General features: G+C 40.4%; 1 protein-coding gene across 1 annotated transcript in view; it reads right to left on the bottom strand.

Moving 5' to 3' along the window:
• Positions 1-671: 671 nt before the first annotated feature.
• slit3 (slit homolog 3 (Drosophila)) overlaps positions 672-21,622 on the bottom strand; it is a 40,904-nt gene continuing 19,953 nt past the window's right edge. The window contains exons 13-20 of the mRNA XM_010795698.1: positions 16,763-16,900; positions 15,926-16,166; positions 14,360-14,490; positions 3,379-3,533; positions 2,676-2,836; positions 2,121-2,278; positions 1,771-1,976; positions 672-1,672 (exon numbers count right to left, since the gene is read on the bottom strand). Coding sequence (XP_010794000.1) covers positions 1,419-1,672; positions 1,771-1,976; positions 2,121-2,278; positions 2,676-2,836; positions 3,379-3,533; positions 14,360-14,490; positions 15,926-16,166; positions 16,763-16,900 — 1,444 coding nt within the window. The 3' untranslated portion in view covers positions 672-1,418. The remainder of the gene's footprint in view (positions 1,673-1,770; positions 1,977-2,120; positions 2,279-2,675; positions 2,837-3,378; positions 3,534-14,359; positions 14,491-15,925; positions 16,167-16,762; positions 16,901-21,622) is intronic.

Here is a 21,622-nt window from a genome sequence, read left to right on the forward strand (position 1 = left end):
CCAAGGCACTAAAACTTCGAAAAATCTACAATATCTGTCAATTATCTTTGACATACTCATCTGTTAAGGCAAATGTATTTGACTTTGGCATAATGACTTGATTAAAGTTGCTTCCCTGTCAGTCAGAACGCATGCAAGGCAGTTATTCAAAGGGTAACATAAACCAGCTGAAAAAACTAAATATTTCCTGTTTTTGCTCCATTAGTTTGATATCTCACCCTACTGTAATGATGTAGAAACGTACCTCAGGGTGTGGCAGTGCACTGTGACATCACAGAGCAAACTTATGACCACAAAAAAGTACCCTCATCAGTGATTCACACTAGAAACATTCATCCACAGGAGACAGGGAAACAATTATTTTCAGCACAGCATCAAATTACTCTTTAATAATAGGTGTTTTGGTTAAAAAAGCATTCAATTTCCGACTATGCTGTGAGCCCTCATAACTGCTCATACATTTCCTTGGTATCTGCAGCTATGTGTAGATTCTGCATGATGGTGAATTTACTGTAGGGTTTTCCTGATGTTGATTTGAATGGGAATTTCTCACTTATGAAGTTGAACTTTTTATAAAGGAGAAAAATATATTCCAGATTTTCATGTCAAACCTCACGTGGCTCAAAGTCTGGTGTGCAACAGCAAACTGAAGAATAACACAACATTAGATCAATGTGTTAGATCATCTCTGCAGAAAGAGTCTTTTATGGTTTTTCAATGAACTCGCATGTGAGGATGATGTCCATTATATAGTGAAGCAGGTTAGCTAGGCACATACAGTTTTTCCCTTTCTCTCCAAAAGGGGGAGAAACAGACAGATTTCCTCACACACATCTCCTTGGTGTGACATCAAGGGAGCTCTTCACTCTCGGCCCTCCTCTCAGTGTCCAGAGCTATCAGCACTCACATTAACGTCATGCAAATACACTTTGAAAATATAGAATTAATCGGGTTAGGGTATATATTTATATAGATTTATACATACATACAAATTCATATACTTTTAAGGAATGTTAATCTATTTTGTTGTGTATTTTTTCTCCTTACAAGGTACAAAATAACTTTCCATACTATGTAAAACATTATATAATCAACGTATTAAAAGAAACACACAACTTATCAGTCCTTTCATCATCTTTTAGAAAAAAAAATCCATAATAAAAATAAGTTCTATGTTTTTTCTCACTTATATCTTACAATATATTTTCTCTCTGTCAAAAAACACGCACACATGTCCCATTTTTGTTTTCGTCTGTGGTTTCTCTCGGTGGTGGTCAAACTGAATGTGTAAAAAAAAATATCACATATTGGTGGAGTTCATCAACGTGAAAAAATCTCAGAGCAACAGTCACGTTGACTTGTAGAATTCACAAAATGGCAGCGGTGGGTGTTACCAATCAAACGAACAAATGGTGGTGTTACAAAGGGCACTTGGAGCAGCCGCACTCCAGAGCAGTTTCCATCTCCTCGGAGTACGAGGTGCCGTCTGTGCATCGGAAAACCGCCTTCCTTCTTCTGCTCTTGGTGACGCCACAGCAAACACCCGAGGGCGCTGCTGCCTGGCAGGATCGGGGACAATCCATGCGGGGAATCTTCGTGGTGGACGTGCATGTTTTCAAGGGGTGGTAGCGTTTCAGCAGCTCCCTCACCATCTCTCCTTGACATGTAAGCTCTAGAGGTTAACAAAGACATAAAACACACACATTAAACACTATGTACTTATTTTGTCATAATTTCCTCCATCTCTTCTTCCAACATTCTCCATTTTACCTGTGTCACAGCTTGGCCCGGTGTACCCCGGCTGACAGTGGCAGATGGGTTGTCCTCCTTCGGACACGTGACACTCCCCGTGTCCGCAGCGCTGCCCTCTGCAGGCTGGAGGCTCCTGCCGTCGATCACAGTACTGACCCTGGTAGCCTTCACTGCACTGGCAGCTGTAGGACTGACCCTTTGGCACACACAGACCCTGAATACATCTGGAGTGAGAGGAAGGGAATGGAAGGAAAGGGAAGGCAGGTTAGATGGGGGGAATCAGACTTGCAGAAATTAGTGCATACAGTAAATCCATATGATTTTTCTGACCCATACAACAGTGCATATTTCCTGCGGCCTGGGCTCACCTGCTGTTCTGACAGGCGCTTGGTGCCGTCGTCTGATCACACAGGGCCCCGCTGCGTCCTGGAGGACAATCACATGTTACCCCCGTCTCTCCTCCCTCCCTGCATGCACCCTGGGCGCATACACTGCAGGAATGGCACCCTGCGAGAAAGCCCTCACTCTGTTAACAGAAGAAGAAAGGGAGAAAATACTGTCAGGGGGGAAGTGAGTGGACGGGCCTTTTATTGATAACAGAAGAAAGCTGAGGGGCAGTTAGCTGAAAAACATTTTGATGTTGCGTGAATACCACAGACTACCTGTCATCCATTATTAATATTGTTTCACAATGGAAAGACATATAACTAGAACAGAAAAGGTTAATATTGTAAACTTCCCAAAGAAAGTAATATAACAGATTTTGTATTTTAATTTCGTAATTTGACATTTCTGCTACATATCTGCTTTCTCTTTCAGTCATGCATTTCTCACTGTGGCACTAAAGACTGCTTTAAAGATTCTACTTTAAATACATGATGCTGGTTTTTGTTGCAAAATACGATGTTTCCCCTTGTTTATACCTTGGGCTCGACCCCTTGTGGCCGTGCTCCTCCTGAACCTCGGTAACTCAGGTCTTGAGGCTCCCCATTGATTCGGACATTGTGGATGCAACCATTAAAAGTCTGAGGGGAACGTTCAGGGCCGGGTCGTAAACCTGAGGCCACCACCTGAGAGGGTACGCCTGGAAAGCAGAGGAGAACAAGACAGGTTATAGAAAAGGAAGATTATGATTGAAGAAAAAATAATGGAAATAAAGACAACTTATTCAAATTAAAAGCATGATTGCTTGATTAGTGAACTCATACTCTGGTTTCATTATTTGTTGATTCTTCGATTAAATCGCAATGTTGCAGCAAGAATAGTCAAACATAGCTCTCACTGCATTGTACAATACAGCATTATGTTTCTTTTAAGTATTTGAGAGAAAAGCTTGAGTGTTCTAAGGGGGTTGTCTTGATCTCTTTTTTGAGGGAAAACTTGAACAAAAACCGTTCTACATCTCCTCACCACATCCCTTGGTGGGATTTAGTGTGTTTCTGTGGGTGTGTCTGGGTGTGTGTGTGTGTGTGTGTGTGTGTGTGTGTGTGTGTGTGTGTGTGTGTGTGTGTGTGTGTGTGTGTGTGTGTGTGTCACAACCACACAAAAGCAGTAAAGGGCAGTCAAAAGTCAAATCTATATGTTCAAAACATGTGTCTACATGTGTGTAAGTGTTAGTGTACGTACCTCCTATGTAAAGTTGGGTGTTGTGGTCGACGGAGGGCTGGCGTGCTAGCTTGCCGAGGCTCTTGGGAGCACCGTTATCCACCACCAGGCTCAGTGAGCGGTTCTGAATCAGCAGCTCAACGGTGTGGAAAAGCCCGTCATTCACCGACTCCACGCTACAACAAAAACACACAACAAAAAGATTTTCAGTATGTTTCCTATTACGAGAAATTACTGTTGAATTCACCAGACAGGAGAGTTGTGGAGGAAAAAAAAACACGGTTAGCGCAAAATATACCAGACACAAAACAGACCCCAGGCATTTTCAAGTCAAACCATTTTTTCTTTGTTTTGTGTTTGCAAATCAACCAAAGTAAAGGAAAATAAATTACGGAAATCTGTGTTGAAATGTTATTTCCAGACATAAAACAGACTGATTACATCCTCAATGCAGTGTTGTTTTGGGGGAGATTATAATGTGCCCTTGATGTAGGCCTTGGTTTCCTAACATGGGGGTTGTGGCCCAGAATGGGTCCCCGCATAGTCTTGCTTATTCACATGAGCTGGAGCCTCGGGTCGAGACTACATTTATACAATTTAATGGCCAGACCTAACCAGTTAAGACCGTTGTGTTCAAGAAAGAGGCTCTCTTACTAGAGCGCTGATATTTTTTGGTGATATACATATTTCCACTGAAGAGGAGAATGCTATGAAACAGGCTCATGACCTTTTGCACCATGTATGACCCTGGGAAAAAAAGTGTGTGTGTGGGTTTTTGTGTGTGTGTATGTGCGCCTGAGATTCCCCACTAAGTGGTTTTCTGCTGGAGGGGAGACAGACAGCTATAGAGACAGTGGTTTGGCACAGCTGACAGAGGGAGAGAGAGAGCGAGAGACAGAGAGGGGAAGAGAGGTAGAGTAGATGGTGGGGTGGTAAAGCTGACTGTGCCTCCGTTCACCAAGTTATTCCTTCCCTGAACCCCGGAGAAAACAAGCAGAAAATCAAAAACACAAAAGAATAAGTGAAGACCCTCTTTCCGCTGGTGGTCTGCTGCAGGCTCCCACAGCCAAGCATCAAGACAAAGCTTCCCTTTGTCTGCAGACATGCATTGGCTAACTATCGAAGGAGCCTCAAGTGAGCAGTGATTGACAGATGTTTATAAATCGTTTAGATTACAGTGATGTTACATTAACAACAAATGGAGCAAGGTTGTGAGGTCTGGAGGTAAGCCACATAGAAAACAATCTCCATACAAAAGCAAGAACAAATATTTTTGAGCATATGCAGTAGCATAGGAAGTACGGTTAAAATGTTTATGTACCATAACCGTCTCAGAAAATATCATGCGCTTAGGGTTGACACTATTTTTGTTTTACCGTTTTCATTTTATTATTATAATTATGTATTAGGTATTACTTTTTGATACTTATTAATTTGAGTTAGAATTACACTCAAGGATCATAAGTCTAATCCCATCCAAAAAAGAATAATAAACCGGATTCTGAAAAATATTATAATTTGTTGTATAGACAATCTCAAGCACGTTAGTTGAGATGTAAGTAGCACTAAAGCTAAGGTGAAATCTGAATATAAATATCTGTAAGCTCTGATGATATACAAATAAACACATCAAGATAACCGGCAATGTTCATTCCTTAGTATTCCGCTGCATCGCTTATCAGAAGAAGAGGAAGGAGATAATTGTAAGATGGAAACTAAGACTATGACGGTAAGAAGTTGAAGTAAATAGACGATTGAGAAGTAGCAAAAGAAGTTCAAATGAAATTAATAAGGAATTGGGGGAAAATAAATGAAACAATTAAATAAAATCCTTTCTGAAATATGTTTCTTTCACCAGCTGACCAATAGTCATAAAGTGTGCATTTTGTACTGTTCATTTACTTTGCATTCTGTTTTTTGCACCAAAATATACACATCTTCAATTTGGAAACTATGCCTACTTTATGCAGTTTAGTAGAATTTAGCTGGCGGTTTATTAAAAAAAGAGCTCTTACTTCACTGTGGACCTAACACAGACACATACATGGTTTCCATTAGGAGCCATATAATGTAATAAAGGTCTCAAACAGGCCTGCTGCAACCAAACAACGAGATGGTCTGCTATTCTGAAAGATTAGCTCTTTATCTCACTACTCTCTTCTCTATCCAATTTTCTCTCCCTAAACATGTCTTATCGTTCTCTTCTTTCCTTCCTTCCTTTGCATACTCATTTTCCTCCCTAACTCCTCGCGCTAGACTCTCTACTTCTCTTTTCGCTCATCTGTTCCCTGCTTTAAGACAGTAAGTCACGTAGACTCCTTTTAATTATCTCCTTTTTATATAAGCACTTCTTTCGTTTTTAAATGTGTTCATGAGGCTGCAAAATTAAATCAAACAAGCAGCTCATGCAATTTTATTTTAAATCAGGTTTGAACGACAGACAGACAAACAGCCACACAGACAGACACACCCGCACCCACACCCACACACTCTTAGATATTAACGTCGCACACACTCGTGGATATTAACGTGCTGTGACACAGAAGCTCCACTGGGTGGCAGTAGATGACTAATGGTAAATCCTTCAATGTCCGAACAGATGCCAGACCTGCAGGGTTGTGTGCGTGTGTGTGTGTGTGTGTGTGTGTGTGTGTGTGTGTGTGTGTGTGTGTGTGTGTGTGTGTGTGTGTGTGTGTGTGTGTGTGTGTGTGTGTGTGTGTGTGTGTGTGTGTGTGTGTGTGTGCGTGCGTGCGTGCGTGTGTGTGTGTGTGTCATATTTTTTTTTACAATATCAGGCATGTGTGTTACAAAAAAAGTGGAAGCTATCCAGAATTTCACTGAGACATGTTTGAGTGTGACACACATAACAAATATACAGATGTGTATCTCAATAGCTTATATTTTGGTGAAAGCTGTGTGAGGGATATTTCTACTTTTTAATGGATTTTTTGGTTTTTCTGTGTGACTGCATACGTCAGTGTTAGTTTCAGGTTCTTTGAAGTCTGCTGTGTTGGCTCTGCATTTAGGGAAAAAGCAGCCTATTATGAAATTTTATAAAAAACAAACACACAGCCGTAGCAGATTTCAACTGCCCCGCTCTCTTTTATCATGATGTTATTGCCAAAACCACAAGGGACGTCAATTTCCTGTCAGTCCAAAATCAAAAACACCCTCAATGATACAGAAAAATACACTTCACCAAAATAATTACTTCCTATAAACCAAAAAACTGGCTTGTTTTTAATGCAACTGAATCAAATACAAACCCAGAAGTAATGACAGATCTTTGAGTATATCTCAACCTGCAAAACATGTTTTGATTAAAAACAACCACTTTACACACTGTTAAATCTAATTAGGAACTGCTATCTTTTACTTCCAATGTGTCTAAACCACATTTAGGGTCTTTGTGTTTCCACAGTATATGTGTGTCGTTGCATGACGACGTGAATTACTGGTATTTGTTTTAGTAATCATGCATGTTTTTGTGAATATATATACTTTTTTGTTTCTCGCTGTATTTTTGCACATGGTCTTTAAACCATAAATGTCCGTTTCTGAGTCTGCAAGTGTGTGTGTTGTGTGAGTGAGTATCCTTCCATTTGTGCATGTATGAGCATGTGTATCAGTCTTTGTATTTGTGTGCGTTTAGCAGCCCAGTCTGATTAAAAGGATGTTCTGCAGACAGAAATCCCAGTCCCATATTGCCGTGGTAACCTCAATTAGTCATTGCTGGGATGGCAGCTGCTGAACGGCGAGCTCATTCACTGTTTTCTTTCTTTTTTCAACTTTCATTAAAGCCGGCCGTCCGGTTCAGATGAAATTTGTACTTTTCAAGAGTGGAGTCTGAAGATTCCAGGAATGAGCGCTCGTTGTTTCAGGCATATAAGGTTTCAGTATTAGACTGTTTGAATTGCCTCTGAGCGTTTTAAACCTATAATGTTCAAGGACTGTCTGTTTGCTTTAACCACAGGCCTGCAGCCACATTCAGGTCAAACATTCAGTCACTCATCTAAATCTGGGCATCATTTAATATTGTAAGAACTATTTCGAACTATAAAATACTAGTTAAGTTGTGTGATTGGAACAGCCCTAGAAAATATCGTAGCCACAACTTTTTTTACAAAATAATTTGTATTTATTTGAAATGCCGAACATGAGGAGAAACCGGGTTACAGTTATTCATGGGTGTGTATGGGGAGTGATATATAGTGGTGCATGGAATTCACTGTGAGTAAAAAGCACACCTGTAAAATGTTATGAAGATAAATACAGCCCTGCGAAAACCTCCTAATGTAACTGATGTGGATTTTACTTTGTAGTGCTTTTATCATAAATTACATTACATGCATCTGTGTACCTAATGTCCCCAGAGTATCTTCGGACCTATAACTCATTTTAGTTTGAATGAGTTTCACTTCTGAAATGCAATACGTTTGCATTTTAAACTTTTATAAACTTTGGATAGGAACTTATTTTTTTTCTCCTTGTATTCCCTTTGAGGGCATGTGGGGGTTCACTCTATCCCTCAGATAATAATGCCTTCAGCTCTGCATCTCATCAGGAGCTATCATGCCTTCTGCCAACGTATTAAAACTTATTAAAACCTGCAATGGTGGCATATTGCTTTGTTTCATACCTCTTAACCAATAAAACACAAAATGGTATTAATATTGTTCACTATTCTCTCTCATTCAGTGAAACAAGTAAGTATTTACTGTTTAGTTTATACAATAAGTATAGCAACTGTCCCACAGTCTTCTATGTTCTTTCCTGCATCCCTTACCCTCTCCTGTCCTACCATCCATCATGATTCCTCCTTAACCTACTTCTTTCTTTTCCCCTCCTTTCTGTGGGCTCATCCATCCATCTATCTCTTCCTCTGCCCTTAACTTTCTTTATCCTTGTTTTCCCCTCCCATGTAGCCATGCCTCCCTGTGTTGCTCGCTGATGAATAACAGTAGACGTGCTCTCTTTGACCGGATGGGAGATTAGTGTGGCATTAGTAAAGGGCAGCACATTAATACACAACACACACACCGTCCTCCAGCACATGTGTTCATTCAACACCAGGCATGCATAACCACCCTCATCTGTTGCTAATGAGGGCACAGTGAAGGACTTGTACACCTTCTCCTATCTCTCTTTCTGTCACTCTCCCTCCCCCAACTTTCTCCAGGCTCAAAGCTCAGCTAACGCAGGTTGTATGTTTTTTATTTTCATTATCATTCCCTCTGCGTTTCCCCCCTGCCTCTTTCTGTCCGCCCTTCTGAGATTCTTCCTCTCATCTGCCTCTCTTTTCTTTGTATTTTCTTTTTTCTAATCCAATTTCGATTTATTTGCAGGTTGTGCCTCCTATCCAGATGTCATCTGGGCAGATGTGCATGAAACTATAGGGATTTGCCCATGCTTTCTTTCCTTTCTATATATTGAGTGTTTCCATTTACAGCACACATATGTACATATGTGTACCAGACCTCCTATTTTTCCTGCTCCACCGGTCTTTTGCAAGTGCAACTTTGTTGTTGGGCAACAATAGACCTCTCACACAACCAAATATGAATAGCAAGCCAATTTCAACTGGTCAGATTGAGGTGACTAATTCATTTACCAGAATTAGTTTGACATTAGCGTATCTTGGTCTGGCAACAACTGCTATGTTTCAGCTTGTCTTCAAAACTGGCTTGAACATAATGCCTTTCCTGTGTTTCTCACAAGATAACCAACCAAGGGATCGCTCAGGAACATCCCCACGACGGGCCCCGGTTGTAAAACCGCAGTAACTGCACAAACAGTGCCATGTTTGGGATGTGCCAGAACTCCTGCTCTGAGACTGCCGTGGTTAAATAGTTACGCCATTCTGGACAGTATCAGTTGAATGGTGGCAGGACGTTAAGCTGTGCCTGCGGTTTGAGTCATTTTACAATGTATTTCCAAATTAGGGCAGATAAGATAGGCCATTTGCAATACTCAGACTCATGCAATCAAATGATGGCACATGCAAAGGAACACATAGGGGCTTGTGGTAAAATGAGCCCCAGGCTTTGAGCTTGGCTTGTCTTCTTCCAGATTGCAAATGTTAATCATAACATAGAGATAGTGTTTACTTAGTGCTTAGCATTGTGCTCAGACATGATTTGGTTAAATGGATCTGGTTCCTTGTCTAGCTTTTAATCTTTCATGTTACTTTCCTGTGGACCTCCATCCATGCTCTCCGTATTATTTGTGTTTATCTATGCCTTTCTTTTTCTCACATTTAATGCTTTTCTTTTTTGTTGCTGTAAACATTCTTTAGCCCTCCGTGTCTCTTTTTTAAACACTTTCTTGCTCTGTTTCTCTCAGCTCTGTCCGTCTCCCCTCCAGGCGTGGCCCGTGTCAAGTTAACAACACCAGGCAAGGATAATTCCCTTACTCACTCTGTGGTTTACTTTCCCCCCTCTGCTCTTCTCCTTCTTTCACTCCATCCCTCTGTCATCCCTTCCTCCTCTTTCATCCATCCTGCCATTCAACCGTGTCTCATGGTCTTTTCATTTCGTCTGTTTCTATCCATCTGCTTTACCCCTCCTTCTTTTCTCCTCTAGCGGGCAAACCTATTCTACCCAGTTATCTCTTTATCCTGTCTGCTGATTTGCCACTCCTTGCCGCCCAGCATCAGTCCATCCATCTGTCTTTCTGGCTATCTCTCCATCTTTTTCTGCCTCTCAACGGATCAATCTGGCTTTCAATGTGTCCATACGTCCCCCTGGCTGTCCTCTTTTCTCTCCTACTCCACCTTTTCAACCCAGACACCATCCCTCCCCATCTGTGCCAGGTATTAAAAGTTAACCTCATCGTTTCATTTTTTCAAGCCTTCCTCTCGTCACAATGTGCCATGAAATCGGAACTAGGGATGCCATTAGAGCAGAACTTTAGATACCAAGTTGATGACACTGGTTTTTCTTTAGGATCGCAGGTAATGTTCATGGCTAAAGACTAACGTACCCTCATTACCCGGTGCTATATTTTTAACAACAACCTGTAATGACATCTGCAGGAGAAGCGCTAGTTAACGATAGCTGTTAGCAGCCGGTGAGCAGTACAATCCTGCTTTGCTAAAAGACACTTTCATGGAAAGTACAGGTTCCATTGAGTTCCATTGCAATATGTTCAAGTTCAATTGAGTAAAAATAAGTATTGAGAGAACGTGTCTTATACAATGATTTGTTGTGATGTAATCTTTCAAAATGTAGTTTTTCATGAGAAACCGGAATAAAAAACAGTCCTATTGAATTAAGTATCAATATTCCTGGAGTTGGCATAGACTACTACACTCTGGTAATGTGACATCCATATTGGGGAAAAGTACCGTAGTACATATTCTAGTAAAGTCATGTTGGTGATGAGTGTTTTTACTCATCTACCCACCCAGATTACAAACCATCAGTCATGTAACGATACAGACATAACAGAAAGAAATAGAAAAGAAAATAATCCTAAAACTAGTGACAGTTGCTCGTTATGGCAACAAAACCGTCTTTATACCCAGATGATCTCTAGCCATATTGTAGCCCCGCCGTAATCTCCTTGAGAAGGTCATGGTCTCTACATGCTTCAGGGAAACGTCTCTACAACTGTGCACGCTCTCTGGCCTAAATCCACCTACAGGCTTCAATACAGCATCACATTATTATAATGAAGCAGTTTGTATGCATCAGTTTATCAAGGGTCAATGATGACATCATACAGAGTTCACATTCACCAACACACTGCCTCTAACCTCTACACATAGATTTACATTCTTACTGTGCTTTAGCGGTTGTAAAACTCAATTTATATTAATATATGCAACAGCAGAGGCATAACAGTATAGCCCATATCATCAGATTTCAACAGCAGTGTGAATATACAATGCTCTTAAACCTTATACAGCGCGTTCAAAGAAACCATGAGAAACTGTCTTTTTGTCCTGGTCCAAATCATACTTTTTTATACAAATCTAAGTCTCAAACTGAGTGGAAGCACACTTTCTGCTTACAGCACACAATTTATGACAGAGCGGACTGAATATGTCAGCATATACAGTATGTGTGAACACTTTCGTGCAGACACCAAAAAACGTTAAACCAAACCACATGGGTGTCCATTTTGGACTATATCCGGCCATTAACAGTTTAACACCTTGCACTAAACTGTTACTGGCAGGAAAAGACTCCATCATTCCTCCTCTTCATGTCATACGTCATGTCAAGTATAACAATTTGAATCCCTGCATTATATAGTGACAAAATACCAGGGTTTAAAAGAATCATAATTGAAATCTCTGATGCAGAAACGGTCTTGCCCTTGATCTTGTAAATTGTGGCTTCAGTGCTCTTCTAAAACAGCTGCTTGCAGGATTTATATTGTGACATGTCTTAATCCTGAAGTCAATGTGTAATAAACCGGCTGCTTATTATCATCAGAAGCAGTAAGGCTACCTCCTCCTGTGACCTTGTCCCCATCCACAGTAACAATAGAACAGAGGAGAGCCAACATCAAAAAGCCAGATGTCACATGCTAAGAAAATCACTGATTAAATTACATAGAGAGAAGGAATGGGAGTAAATGAGAAAGCAATAAACCCTCATCTGTCTTTACTCCATCTTCTCTCACTTCGTCTCTCTGTCTCGTAACCTCTCATCATTCTTTTGCAGTTGGCATTTTTACCCTGACTGGATAAAGTCATTCAAAAGTGGTACGAAAAGCATGTTAAATATCTTACTGTAACATTTATCTTCATACTTGGGTATAATTGCTATAAGAAATGAGACCTTGGTCAGAATGATTGGTAGCCTCTGTCTCAAACCAGTGGTATTGTTGGGTCTCTTTCAAGTTGAATGTTGTGTTTTTAAATCCTTTCCAAGCTCGACTTTAAGTTAGAACTTACTTTTCCATCTGCATGTGACACCTCCCATTATCTGCCGCTGTGAGAAAACTGGAAATATCCGCTCTATTTGGACTGGCACAGCGGGGCCTCTCCATGCCTTGTTCAATAAAACTCTCCTTTGACACTCAGTATTACAGTAATGTAGATATATTCATTTGCTGCTTTATTCCACTGCATGTATCTTCCTTACGCAGTTTAACAGATTAGGTGTAAAAGCTTGAGACACATCATCTTGCCAGAAGTCCTTTTGGTTATTGGTATTTATTCAGATTAAGTGGTAATGAAATATTGCTTCTGAATGTATTTCATGTTATCACGTTTGCACTGCTGTCTGTTTCAAACTGAATATCCCTCGAGACAATACATGGGATTAAATCTTGTGACATATATCCCTCACACATCGCCCTTCCTCTTTCCTGCTGCCACAGACAGTACAGACAGAGAAGCAGAGAGAATCAATAAGAACCAATCAGCACCAGACAAAGATGGACAAGAACCTTTTCTCGCTCGTCTCTCTCTACTTTAATGTAAAGTCAGGCAATCCTTTTTCTGTCCCTCTTTTCATTCTTTCCTTTCCTATGTCATGCACCTTCTCTTTCCTTTCAACTTTCTCTAAATCCAACCTTCAGGTCCGAAAGCCGTTAGGACTTAGATTTGGGTTTTCCTGTAGAGCAGCTCACACGACGTGCATCCTTTCTGCATATATTATTATCTGGTTAAATCTATTTTGTTATAGCTAAATTTAACCAGAAACAACCTGAATGTTCATAGTAGTTTCTGAGGCTTTAGAAAAGAAACCGTAATGGAGCGAATTACATATTAATTATTGCAAATCATCTATGGGATGAGACAAGTACAAGTCCCCTCAGGCTAATTTCTATATTAATATTCTTACACAGTTCGACACAGCATCAAATGGCTTATAATTCATTCATAAACATGGCATGTTATAAGCCTTAGGAGACTCATTTAACCAGGTCGTGTTTTGAAATAAAGTGTAACTTGTATTCAAATATGCGATACAATCCACTAAAGACACCAGGGAAAATGTTGGCAGTGCCTTTAATGATTAGTATTTCTGCAAACATGTATAGTTGTACGGTAGTAGCAAGTCTTTTAGTCTTCTTTTTGTTTCTATATAATACCACATGCTGAAATATAATCTGCATATGTTGCATAAAAGCCCTAAATGGTTTCTCCTGCAAGTGTCTACTGAAAACACAATCATGTTCTTTTCCTGGATTACCATTGCCCTTTCCATAGCTTACCACGGTATATCCATTTCTATGAAACTGTTAATGTAGTTTATCACATTATATCCAGGGGCTTCACCGAATGAATGGGGGATTTGGTTTTCACTGTTTGAAGATTTATCTGGTGGGTTTCACTCAGGGACACGACTGTCTAGTCAAGATTGTTAAGGAATTTTCTGAGTTCATGTTTGTTTAAAGAGGGAAGTGCTTGTACATGGATCTGCTACTGTGTGTGTGTGTGTGTGTGTGTGTGTGTGTGTGTGTGTGTGTGTGTGTGTGTGTGTGTGTGTGTGTGTGTGTCAGAATAAGCCAATGGAATTGTGCTCTCATGGCCAGATCAGCACTTACTGAAAAGTCCTTGGTGTAAATAAAAAATCTCACATCCTTGAAACCTTTAGTTGTGCGTATGAGTGTATTTCTTTCTGCTCTACCTTGAACTTTTGTAACACTTGAGTCTTATTTATGTTAAGTTAATGCTTTCTGATTTCTAAAGTGCGTTAAACTTTCTTTGAACCCATGTATCAAGTGCAAAATATATATATTTCATTTAATTGACAAAGCTTAAATAAAGAAATTGGAATAAATATGCATGTGTAATTGAAAGTAAAGAAAAGGGTGAACATGCAAAAGCAAATTCAAAGTCAATGTGTGGGTTAACTAGGTTAAAACTTGATCTTCAGCATGTCATACTGAGGAGTAAGAATGAGGCAATTTGCTTCATTGCAGAGGACAAGAGAGCAAGAGAGTACTTTTATGTGTGTGTGTGTGTGTGTGTGTGTGTGTGTGTGTGTGTGTGTGTGTGTGTGTGTGTGTGTGTGTGTGTGTGTGTGTTTTTGTGGCATACCTGTAAACAGTAGTGGGTGGGTAGGTAGCGATGTCGTAGATGAGTCTTATGTGTCCCTGGTACAGCTCCAGAGCCAGGGGGTCGTGGTCTTCCTTATACAACAAAATACCGTTGTCTTTATCTGTAGCCACCTGGAGGGACAGAAAGGTAAGAAATAAAGAAAGAAAGTAATAATTGAAGACAGTACAAAGGATGACTGCGGAAACACACCTCAATCCATCACCTTCCTTCATGCAATGCCGATTGCCTTTGTTATATTACAAGTAAGCTAATTGATTTTAACCTCTGGTGATTTGTGTGAACATTTTTTTAACTTGTTTTTGAAAGTGAGAAAACGCTTTTGTTACTACTGGGTTTCACTTCCTTACCATTGACTTAGCTTTGTAAAATCTAGACCGCTCAAGAGAACCTGGCAAAGCCCCTACATGTAACTGAGCTAGTTCCTAGTTTGATATAAGACAGAAATTGATGAAACATGAAATACTAATGCACTTTGATTAAAGTTGGTAGCTCACAACCCGTTAAAGAACCTCTTCCAAAATGAGAGAACCTGTAAACTCCATCGCACACGTCTCTAAAACAAGGTCACTCACGCCTCCCTCCCGCACAGACACACTTGACATGTCACACTCGCTCGCATGTGCCGCTGAGCGCTAACTAACTACTAGCGAGTGGAAATGGGGCCAAGGGGCCAAACGCTTAACACTCTGGCTTCAATGGAGCATAGCCAAGTCAACACCTGCTAACAAGCTGCTGGAGAAAAAGAAGAGGGTCGAGGCGGAGTGAGAAGACAGAAAAAAGAAAGAAGAAATGTAGAGCACCGTAGAGAGAGAGTGAGAGCGGGATGGAAGAAAGAGTGAGATTTAGGAAGGTGGGTGAAGAGAGAGCTGGTATGCAGACGCAAAGAAAAGAGGAAAAGTGTTAAAGAGAAATAGAAACACATCCAGTGATTTATGAAGTGCTGTGGCCCTTTCATTTTCTCTCTCTTGCCTCTGAGTCAGGGCCTCTTGGTATACTTTGAACAGTCTTGGCACTGACATTGAAAGCTCCTGGCAGGAAAGCAGAGGCTTACACACACATACACATTCACTCACACTCACATAGGTCCAAACAGGTGGTAAATATCAATTAGTCTGCCCTTCTTTTCTTGTTTCTCTTTCACGCACTTACACGCTCATTTACAAAGAGAAGGAAAATACGTCTTTATTAGGATATTATTCTCAGGTGTCTGAAATGTATGCTCTGTGGGAATGAGCGTGTGTGTGTGTGTGCGCATGGAAACAGAGGGTGTAGCAGATGTTTGCTTTGCTTCGTCGGCACTAAGTCGTGCAACTCTATAGGTTTGATTTGAGCAGCTCGCAGCTCTATTCCAAGTAGACCATAAATGTTTTCCAAGTAGCGCAGCAGAATATGGCTTTTGTACTTACAAATGTTGACTTACCATTAAAGATGGGATACATTACAATATATGTTTAGCTTAATCCGTAAAAGGAAACGTTGTACAAACACCTAAGAGACCAGATTTCTACAAAAAACCTTGTTAGCAGAGGTCAAAGTCGGCCATACCTGTAATGAAATATGCGCGGTGGGACGGAGTTTCGCACTTGGCAGCTCGACATATCCATCCCGACCCAGGAAGTGAACAGTGGCCATCTTGTCACATTTGCTGCCGTAGAAACCGGGCATGCAGCGGCAGACGGGTTCCCCAGCAACCACCAGGCACTGGGCGCCGTTCTGGCAATCGGATTGGTCGCAGGGGCTGGTCTGAAGCAAGATCATTGGTGGAGGGTTTTCACAGAAAAGCCCGCTGAGGGAGGAGAAGGTAACACAGGATGAGATAACTTGTTCAAATGGCTTTAATGAGGTGACTTTCTGTGTCAAAGTCCTCTGATAAAATGTGTTTAATACCCGCTAGGTTTGTCATTGCATTACATTCGGAGATTGTTGAAGCTGTACAGGTAATATTCTTTAAAGGAAATGGACATGTTTTATCAGTATGACACAGCAAACAGATTCTACATTGTTGTCCACGCTATCTTCTGGCATCTTTGAAACTTTCTTTGAATTTCCTCTCTTTGCCCATAATGCATCCATCTGTCCACTGCTGTCTGTCTCCTTCATCTGTTTGTTTCCTGCATACCTACGACTTCCTCTCTCTCACCTTCTGTCTCTCTCTATCTGTCAGTCCCTTGTGATGAATTTGTTTCTCTCAAAACAACAGTCTCTGCTATAATTAACCACATGGAGCTGCATCTGTTGCACACACACTCACACACACACACAAACACACTCATGCACGCAGTGGGTCGAAATAGTCAAGTGCCATCTGTATATCCTCCCAGTCTGGCGCTGCAGAGAGTGGCTGTTTTGGTTTCTATTAAACCCATTTTCCAAGACTCTTACCTGAATCCCTCCTTACAGACGCAGATATATCCGTTAACAGCATCCACACACTCCGCTCCGTGTTGACACTTATTCTCCAGACAGTCATTATAGTCCTGCTCGCAGTGTTGGCCCACATAGCCCGGTAAACACTCGCACCTAGTGGCATGGAAATATGGAGATTACTGAGTGTGTGCAACAGGCTGATTACAGATGCTTTACTGCACCAAGAGGTGACAGGTTGCAGTTCTTTTCTACAGCGTGTATTTTAAGAAACAGCTGGACCATGGCCTGTTTGGGGATTGATATTGGCGAATCATAATAAAAAATGTTTTATTTTATTGTGTCTCTGGCTCTATAAGCTGCTTTAGCTGAAAAAAGAAACAACATTTAGATGAGAGAATAAGGACAAATGTTAAATTGAGTAATATCTAAGGAAAAGTGGTGTTAAGTACATTATACTTGTGTGGGGTGAACAGATTGTTTATAAAGTGCCATCTGTTGCCCGAAGCAAAATGTCTTATCTTCCAAAGAATGTTTTATTTCAGTTATACGACAAAATAATTAGCGTTTTATTTCATTTATCTAATGGTTAAAATATACAAATCTTCAGTTTTACACATAACAACAGCAAATAAATGGTAAAGTAATTAGGTACGTTGAAAAATAATGGCAGGATAATGGTGATGCATTGCTGAAAATTGCCCACATTTAAGCCAGTAATAAGGAAGACGATGATAACATTAGCTAAATGACTGCAAGTGTTTGTGTAACGGCCCGTCCAGACTACAGCTTCAAAAAAAGCTTGGCTTGTCTGAAGCTCGACCAACAACCAATCACATGAATCTCCCGCCCCTGACACACAAGCAGCGGTTTGATTGGCTAGAGCTTGTACTGGCATATGATTTGATTGGCTGTCGCTTCCACCGAAAGCTTCAGAAGCTTCAAAAGTTGAACATTGCTCAACTTTTGCAGCCTGAAACACCAGGAAAGCTCCGCTCTGCTTCCCACAATGCAGTTCGGCGAAAAGTGACGTCACCCCATTGGAAGAAGCTTCCAACGCCGCTGTGTGGACGGGCCGTGAGAAAACCAGGTTACGTCACAGAGAGCTGGACAGTTTGGGTTAAAACAGAGGAAACTTGGATTTCTCTGGGTTTTTTGTCATGTTGGCAACAGGTTTAATGGCAAGGCTGTGTCATGGTCTAAGGGGCCTATCTGTAAGGTCTTACATTTTAAGAAAATATATATTTTAGAGCAGCGCAGTACTATAACTACGGCAGAGACCAGTAAGAAAGCCAGGTAATGTCACCGAGTGATGGACAAGTTGGACCTTGATGAAGAGTCATTCCCTAATTTGTGGAAACTTGGGATTTTTCTCTCTTAGGAGCTCATGTTGGCAGCCGTAATGTCTTAGATATATATATTTTAGAGCAGCACAGTACTATAACTACTGCAGAGACCAGTGAGAAGGCCAGGTAATGTCACAGAGAGCTGGACAGTTTGGGTTAAAACAGAGGAAACTTTGATTATCTTCTGTTCCTGGGTCATGCTGACGGCAGATTTATTGAGAAGGCTATGTCATGTTCTGAGTGGGCCTACCTGTAAGTTCTTTAATATATATATTTTAGAGCAGCACTATAACTACTGCCGAGACCAGTGAGAAGACCAGGTTATGTCACCGAGTGCTGCACAGTTCGGGTTATAAAACAGGAAACTGGGTTTTTTGTCATTTTGCCAGCAGGTTTATTGACAGAGCCGTTTCATGGTTCGAGGGGCCTATCTGTAAGGTCTTACATTTTAAGAGAAATATATTAAATTAGGGTTATTTTGTTAAGATTTTTTAAATTCAGACATTGTTATAAGGAATGATGGGTATTGGAGGGAACGGTTCTTTTTGCATCATTATTCTCGTTTTCATTGTCGGTACAAGACTACGATTGGTCTTCAGAAAACAGTCTTTACGTAAGTCTTTGCAGCAGCCCAGTATTTACACAGAGTATAACTGTAGTGCAGAGACCAGTAAGAAAGCGCTGGACATGTCAGGCTCTTAATGGAGAGGTTTACCCTAACTTGTGGAAACATATCTTTTTCTGTCATGTTTGCAGCATATTTATTGACCAGACTAGAGTCTCTTGGTCTGAGGGCTGTACCTGTTAGGGCTTAGGATTAAGTTTAGGATGAAATATCTAGTGGTCATTATTTTAGGAATGTTGCACATGGGAGGGAATGAAAATGTTTGGATAGTTATTCTAGTTTTCTTTGTAAAAATATATTTAAGAAGTCTTTAGATTATTATTATTATTATTGGAAGATATCTACTTAGTCAGAATGGTGTTCGATACATTTAGCCGTTAGTCCATATTTTTGACAACATTTTAATGATTGTTTGGCGTTACGATGCCTTTTTAGTGCAACGTCTACTTCTCCTGTAAACATTTGCACATGTAAGGAGCAGTTGAGATTTGCACCAAAGTACAAAGTCAGTGGGAAAATGCAGACGTGATGCACTGATGTCTGTTCAAATAGATAGGGTTAGTTTGCAGGCATCTTAAGACGTCTTACTCCACTGTGATGGTGTTAAGAGACGGTGATATTAAAAAAGCTTGCTAGAAATGAGGCAATTGGCGTTTTAAAGATGTTTAATATTGATCTTCTCATACTTAACTTCAGTCAAATTACTCGGATTGCATGAAGACATGAGCTTCAAATGGTCCCGTCACAATACCTACTGATATTGAGGGATATTTTGTCCAAGAAAGAGTATTGTATCTACTGATATACTGTTTGATATTAGGATGATCGTACAGTGGTATGGCTCAATCTTTTTTTTACCAATACCCTCATGATATTATAATGTTGACCATTGATGCTTTTGCTAAATATTTACACAGTTGGAAATAGATGCAGTTTTGATACATTATCAACAGTGTTGTGGATTTAGTGACGAAAAGCAAATAACAGAACAGCTAGGAACAGTCTGTTGAACTCTGTAGCCAGGATAGCAAACCCACGTGTTTTTGCTGATGGGAACTTGGGTCCCCCTCGTTTTTATCCATTTTTGATATGGTTTTTTCAATCACCCTGACATATTGCTTTGATAGAGATTCTGTTTGTATTGATTCATGTTTAAAGGCTGAGTGCACATTGACAATCATCGCTGTAAAAGCAAAATGTTTACATCTGTGATAGGGCTGCTCAATTAATCGTATTTCAATCGCAATTACGATTATGGCTTGCAACGATTACGAAAACAACGTAATCGAAATAAAACTATTATTTATTTTATTTTTTGTATTGGTTTTTCAGTTGAATTATACTTAAAGTTCAGGGTAATCAAAAGTTAAAAACATACAGTTCAATTTTTTTTTCAATAAATGGATGTTTTCAAAGTAAATGGATAATCGTGATATCAATTATTGACCCAAATAATCGAGATTATGATTTTTGCCATAATCGAGCAGCCCTAATCTGTGACCCCTGGACAGATGTTTCAGAGACACAGAAAAAACCCTATACATTATATTTACTAGAATCATTCAAAACATGCAACATAGAAGCTCACAATACAGGAAATGCAAAAAAATATATAAAAAATGAGTTTCCCCTGCAAGCTTTGGCTTCAGTATTTGGAAAAAGTAACTAATTGCGTTTATCTTTGACCGTGTGGCAACGTGAATCACGATAGTTGAGGGATTGATCCTTTTAGCATCCTTAATCTCATCATGTATTAAAATGGTACGCGTGTGATTATTTTAAAGAGGATCTGTACCAAGGAATATGTTTTTATGAGGTCTGTAGAAGGTGATTTGTAGGCCGAGATATCTGCCTGATGCATTTATCCTGCAGCCCTAGTGCAACGCAACTCTACATTGTTGACAGGAATAATGTCAAGTGCGCGAATGTCAACATTGGTTATTTTAGTTATATTTAATCTAGGAATTTGGGTTAATTTCAGGTATATTCATATTTGAATGCGTAGTACTAAACCAATGCCTTAAATGTGATACATCCTGAGTTGGCAGTGAGTTCTCTAAATTAGTGCTCTTACCTCACTGTAATGATATTATACCCTTTTTAATACGTGCATGCAGCTGTTGCCATGCAAATCCTAGAGAAATGAAACCTTGGTGCTGTAGATACAGATGTCCTCACTATAGCCTGACGGTGCTTTGCAGAACATAAGTGCTGTAATGTGTGTGTGTGTGCCTTTTACTATGAACGTAAAACTGCAGCTGTTTCCCTGCAAATCTTCAATAAATGAAACCTTCATACTATAGAAACAGATTTCCTAACTATAATAATACATTTTATTTAAGGCACCCAAGGACGGCGTACAAATTGTTAAACATTCTAAGAGGTAAAAGCAACAGAACATGATAAAAACACAAACATACTATAGCCTGACGGTGCTTTGCAGAACATAATGCCATTGTGTAAACACTCACTTTTTGCTGTCGAGAGATTTTGTGATCCTGAGTGTGTGTGTGTGTGTTCAACAGCCTGTTTGTGTGAAGTTATGGCTGCAGGATTAAGTCAGTATGTGTTGGTTTACATTGTTCTCTCTGCCTGATCCATAGCAGCGGCCTACTACCCCGCCCAGCCTCAGTTCACCCCCCCGGTGCAGGCGGCGCCCGTCATTATGAACACGGCTCCTCAGCAACAACAACAGCAGCAGCAACAACAACAGCAGCAGCAGCAGCAGCAGCAGCAGCAGCAGCAACAACAGCAGCAGCAGCAGCAGCAGCAACAACAACAACAGCAGCAGCAGCAACAACAACAGCAGCAGCAGCAGCAGCAACAACAACAACAGCAGCAGCAGCAGCAGCAGCAACAACAACAACAACAGCAGCAGCAGCAGCAGCAACAACAACAACAACAGCA

Source organism: Notothenia coriiceps, unplaced genomic scaffold (genome assembly GCF_000735185.1).
Source record: "Notothenia coriiceps isolate Sejong01 unplaced genomic scaffold, NC01 NC01_scaffold00002204, whole genome shotgun sequence".
NCBI lineage: Eukaryota > Metazoa > Chordata > Actinopteri > Perciformes > Nototheniidae > Notothenia > Notothenia coriiceps.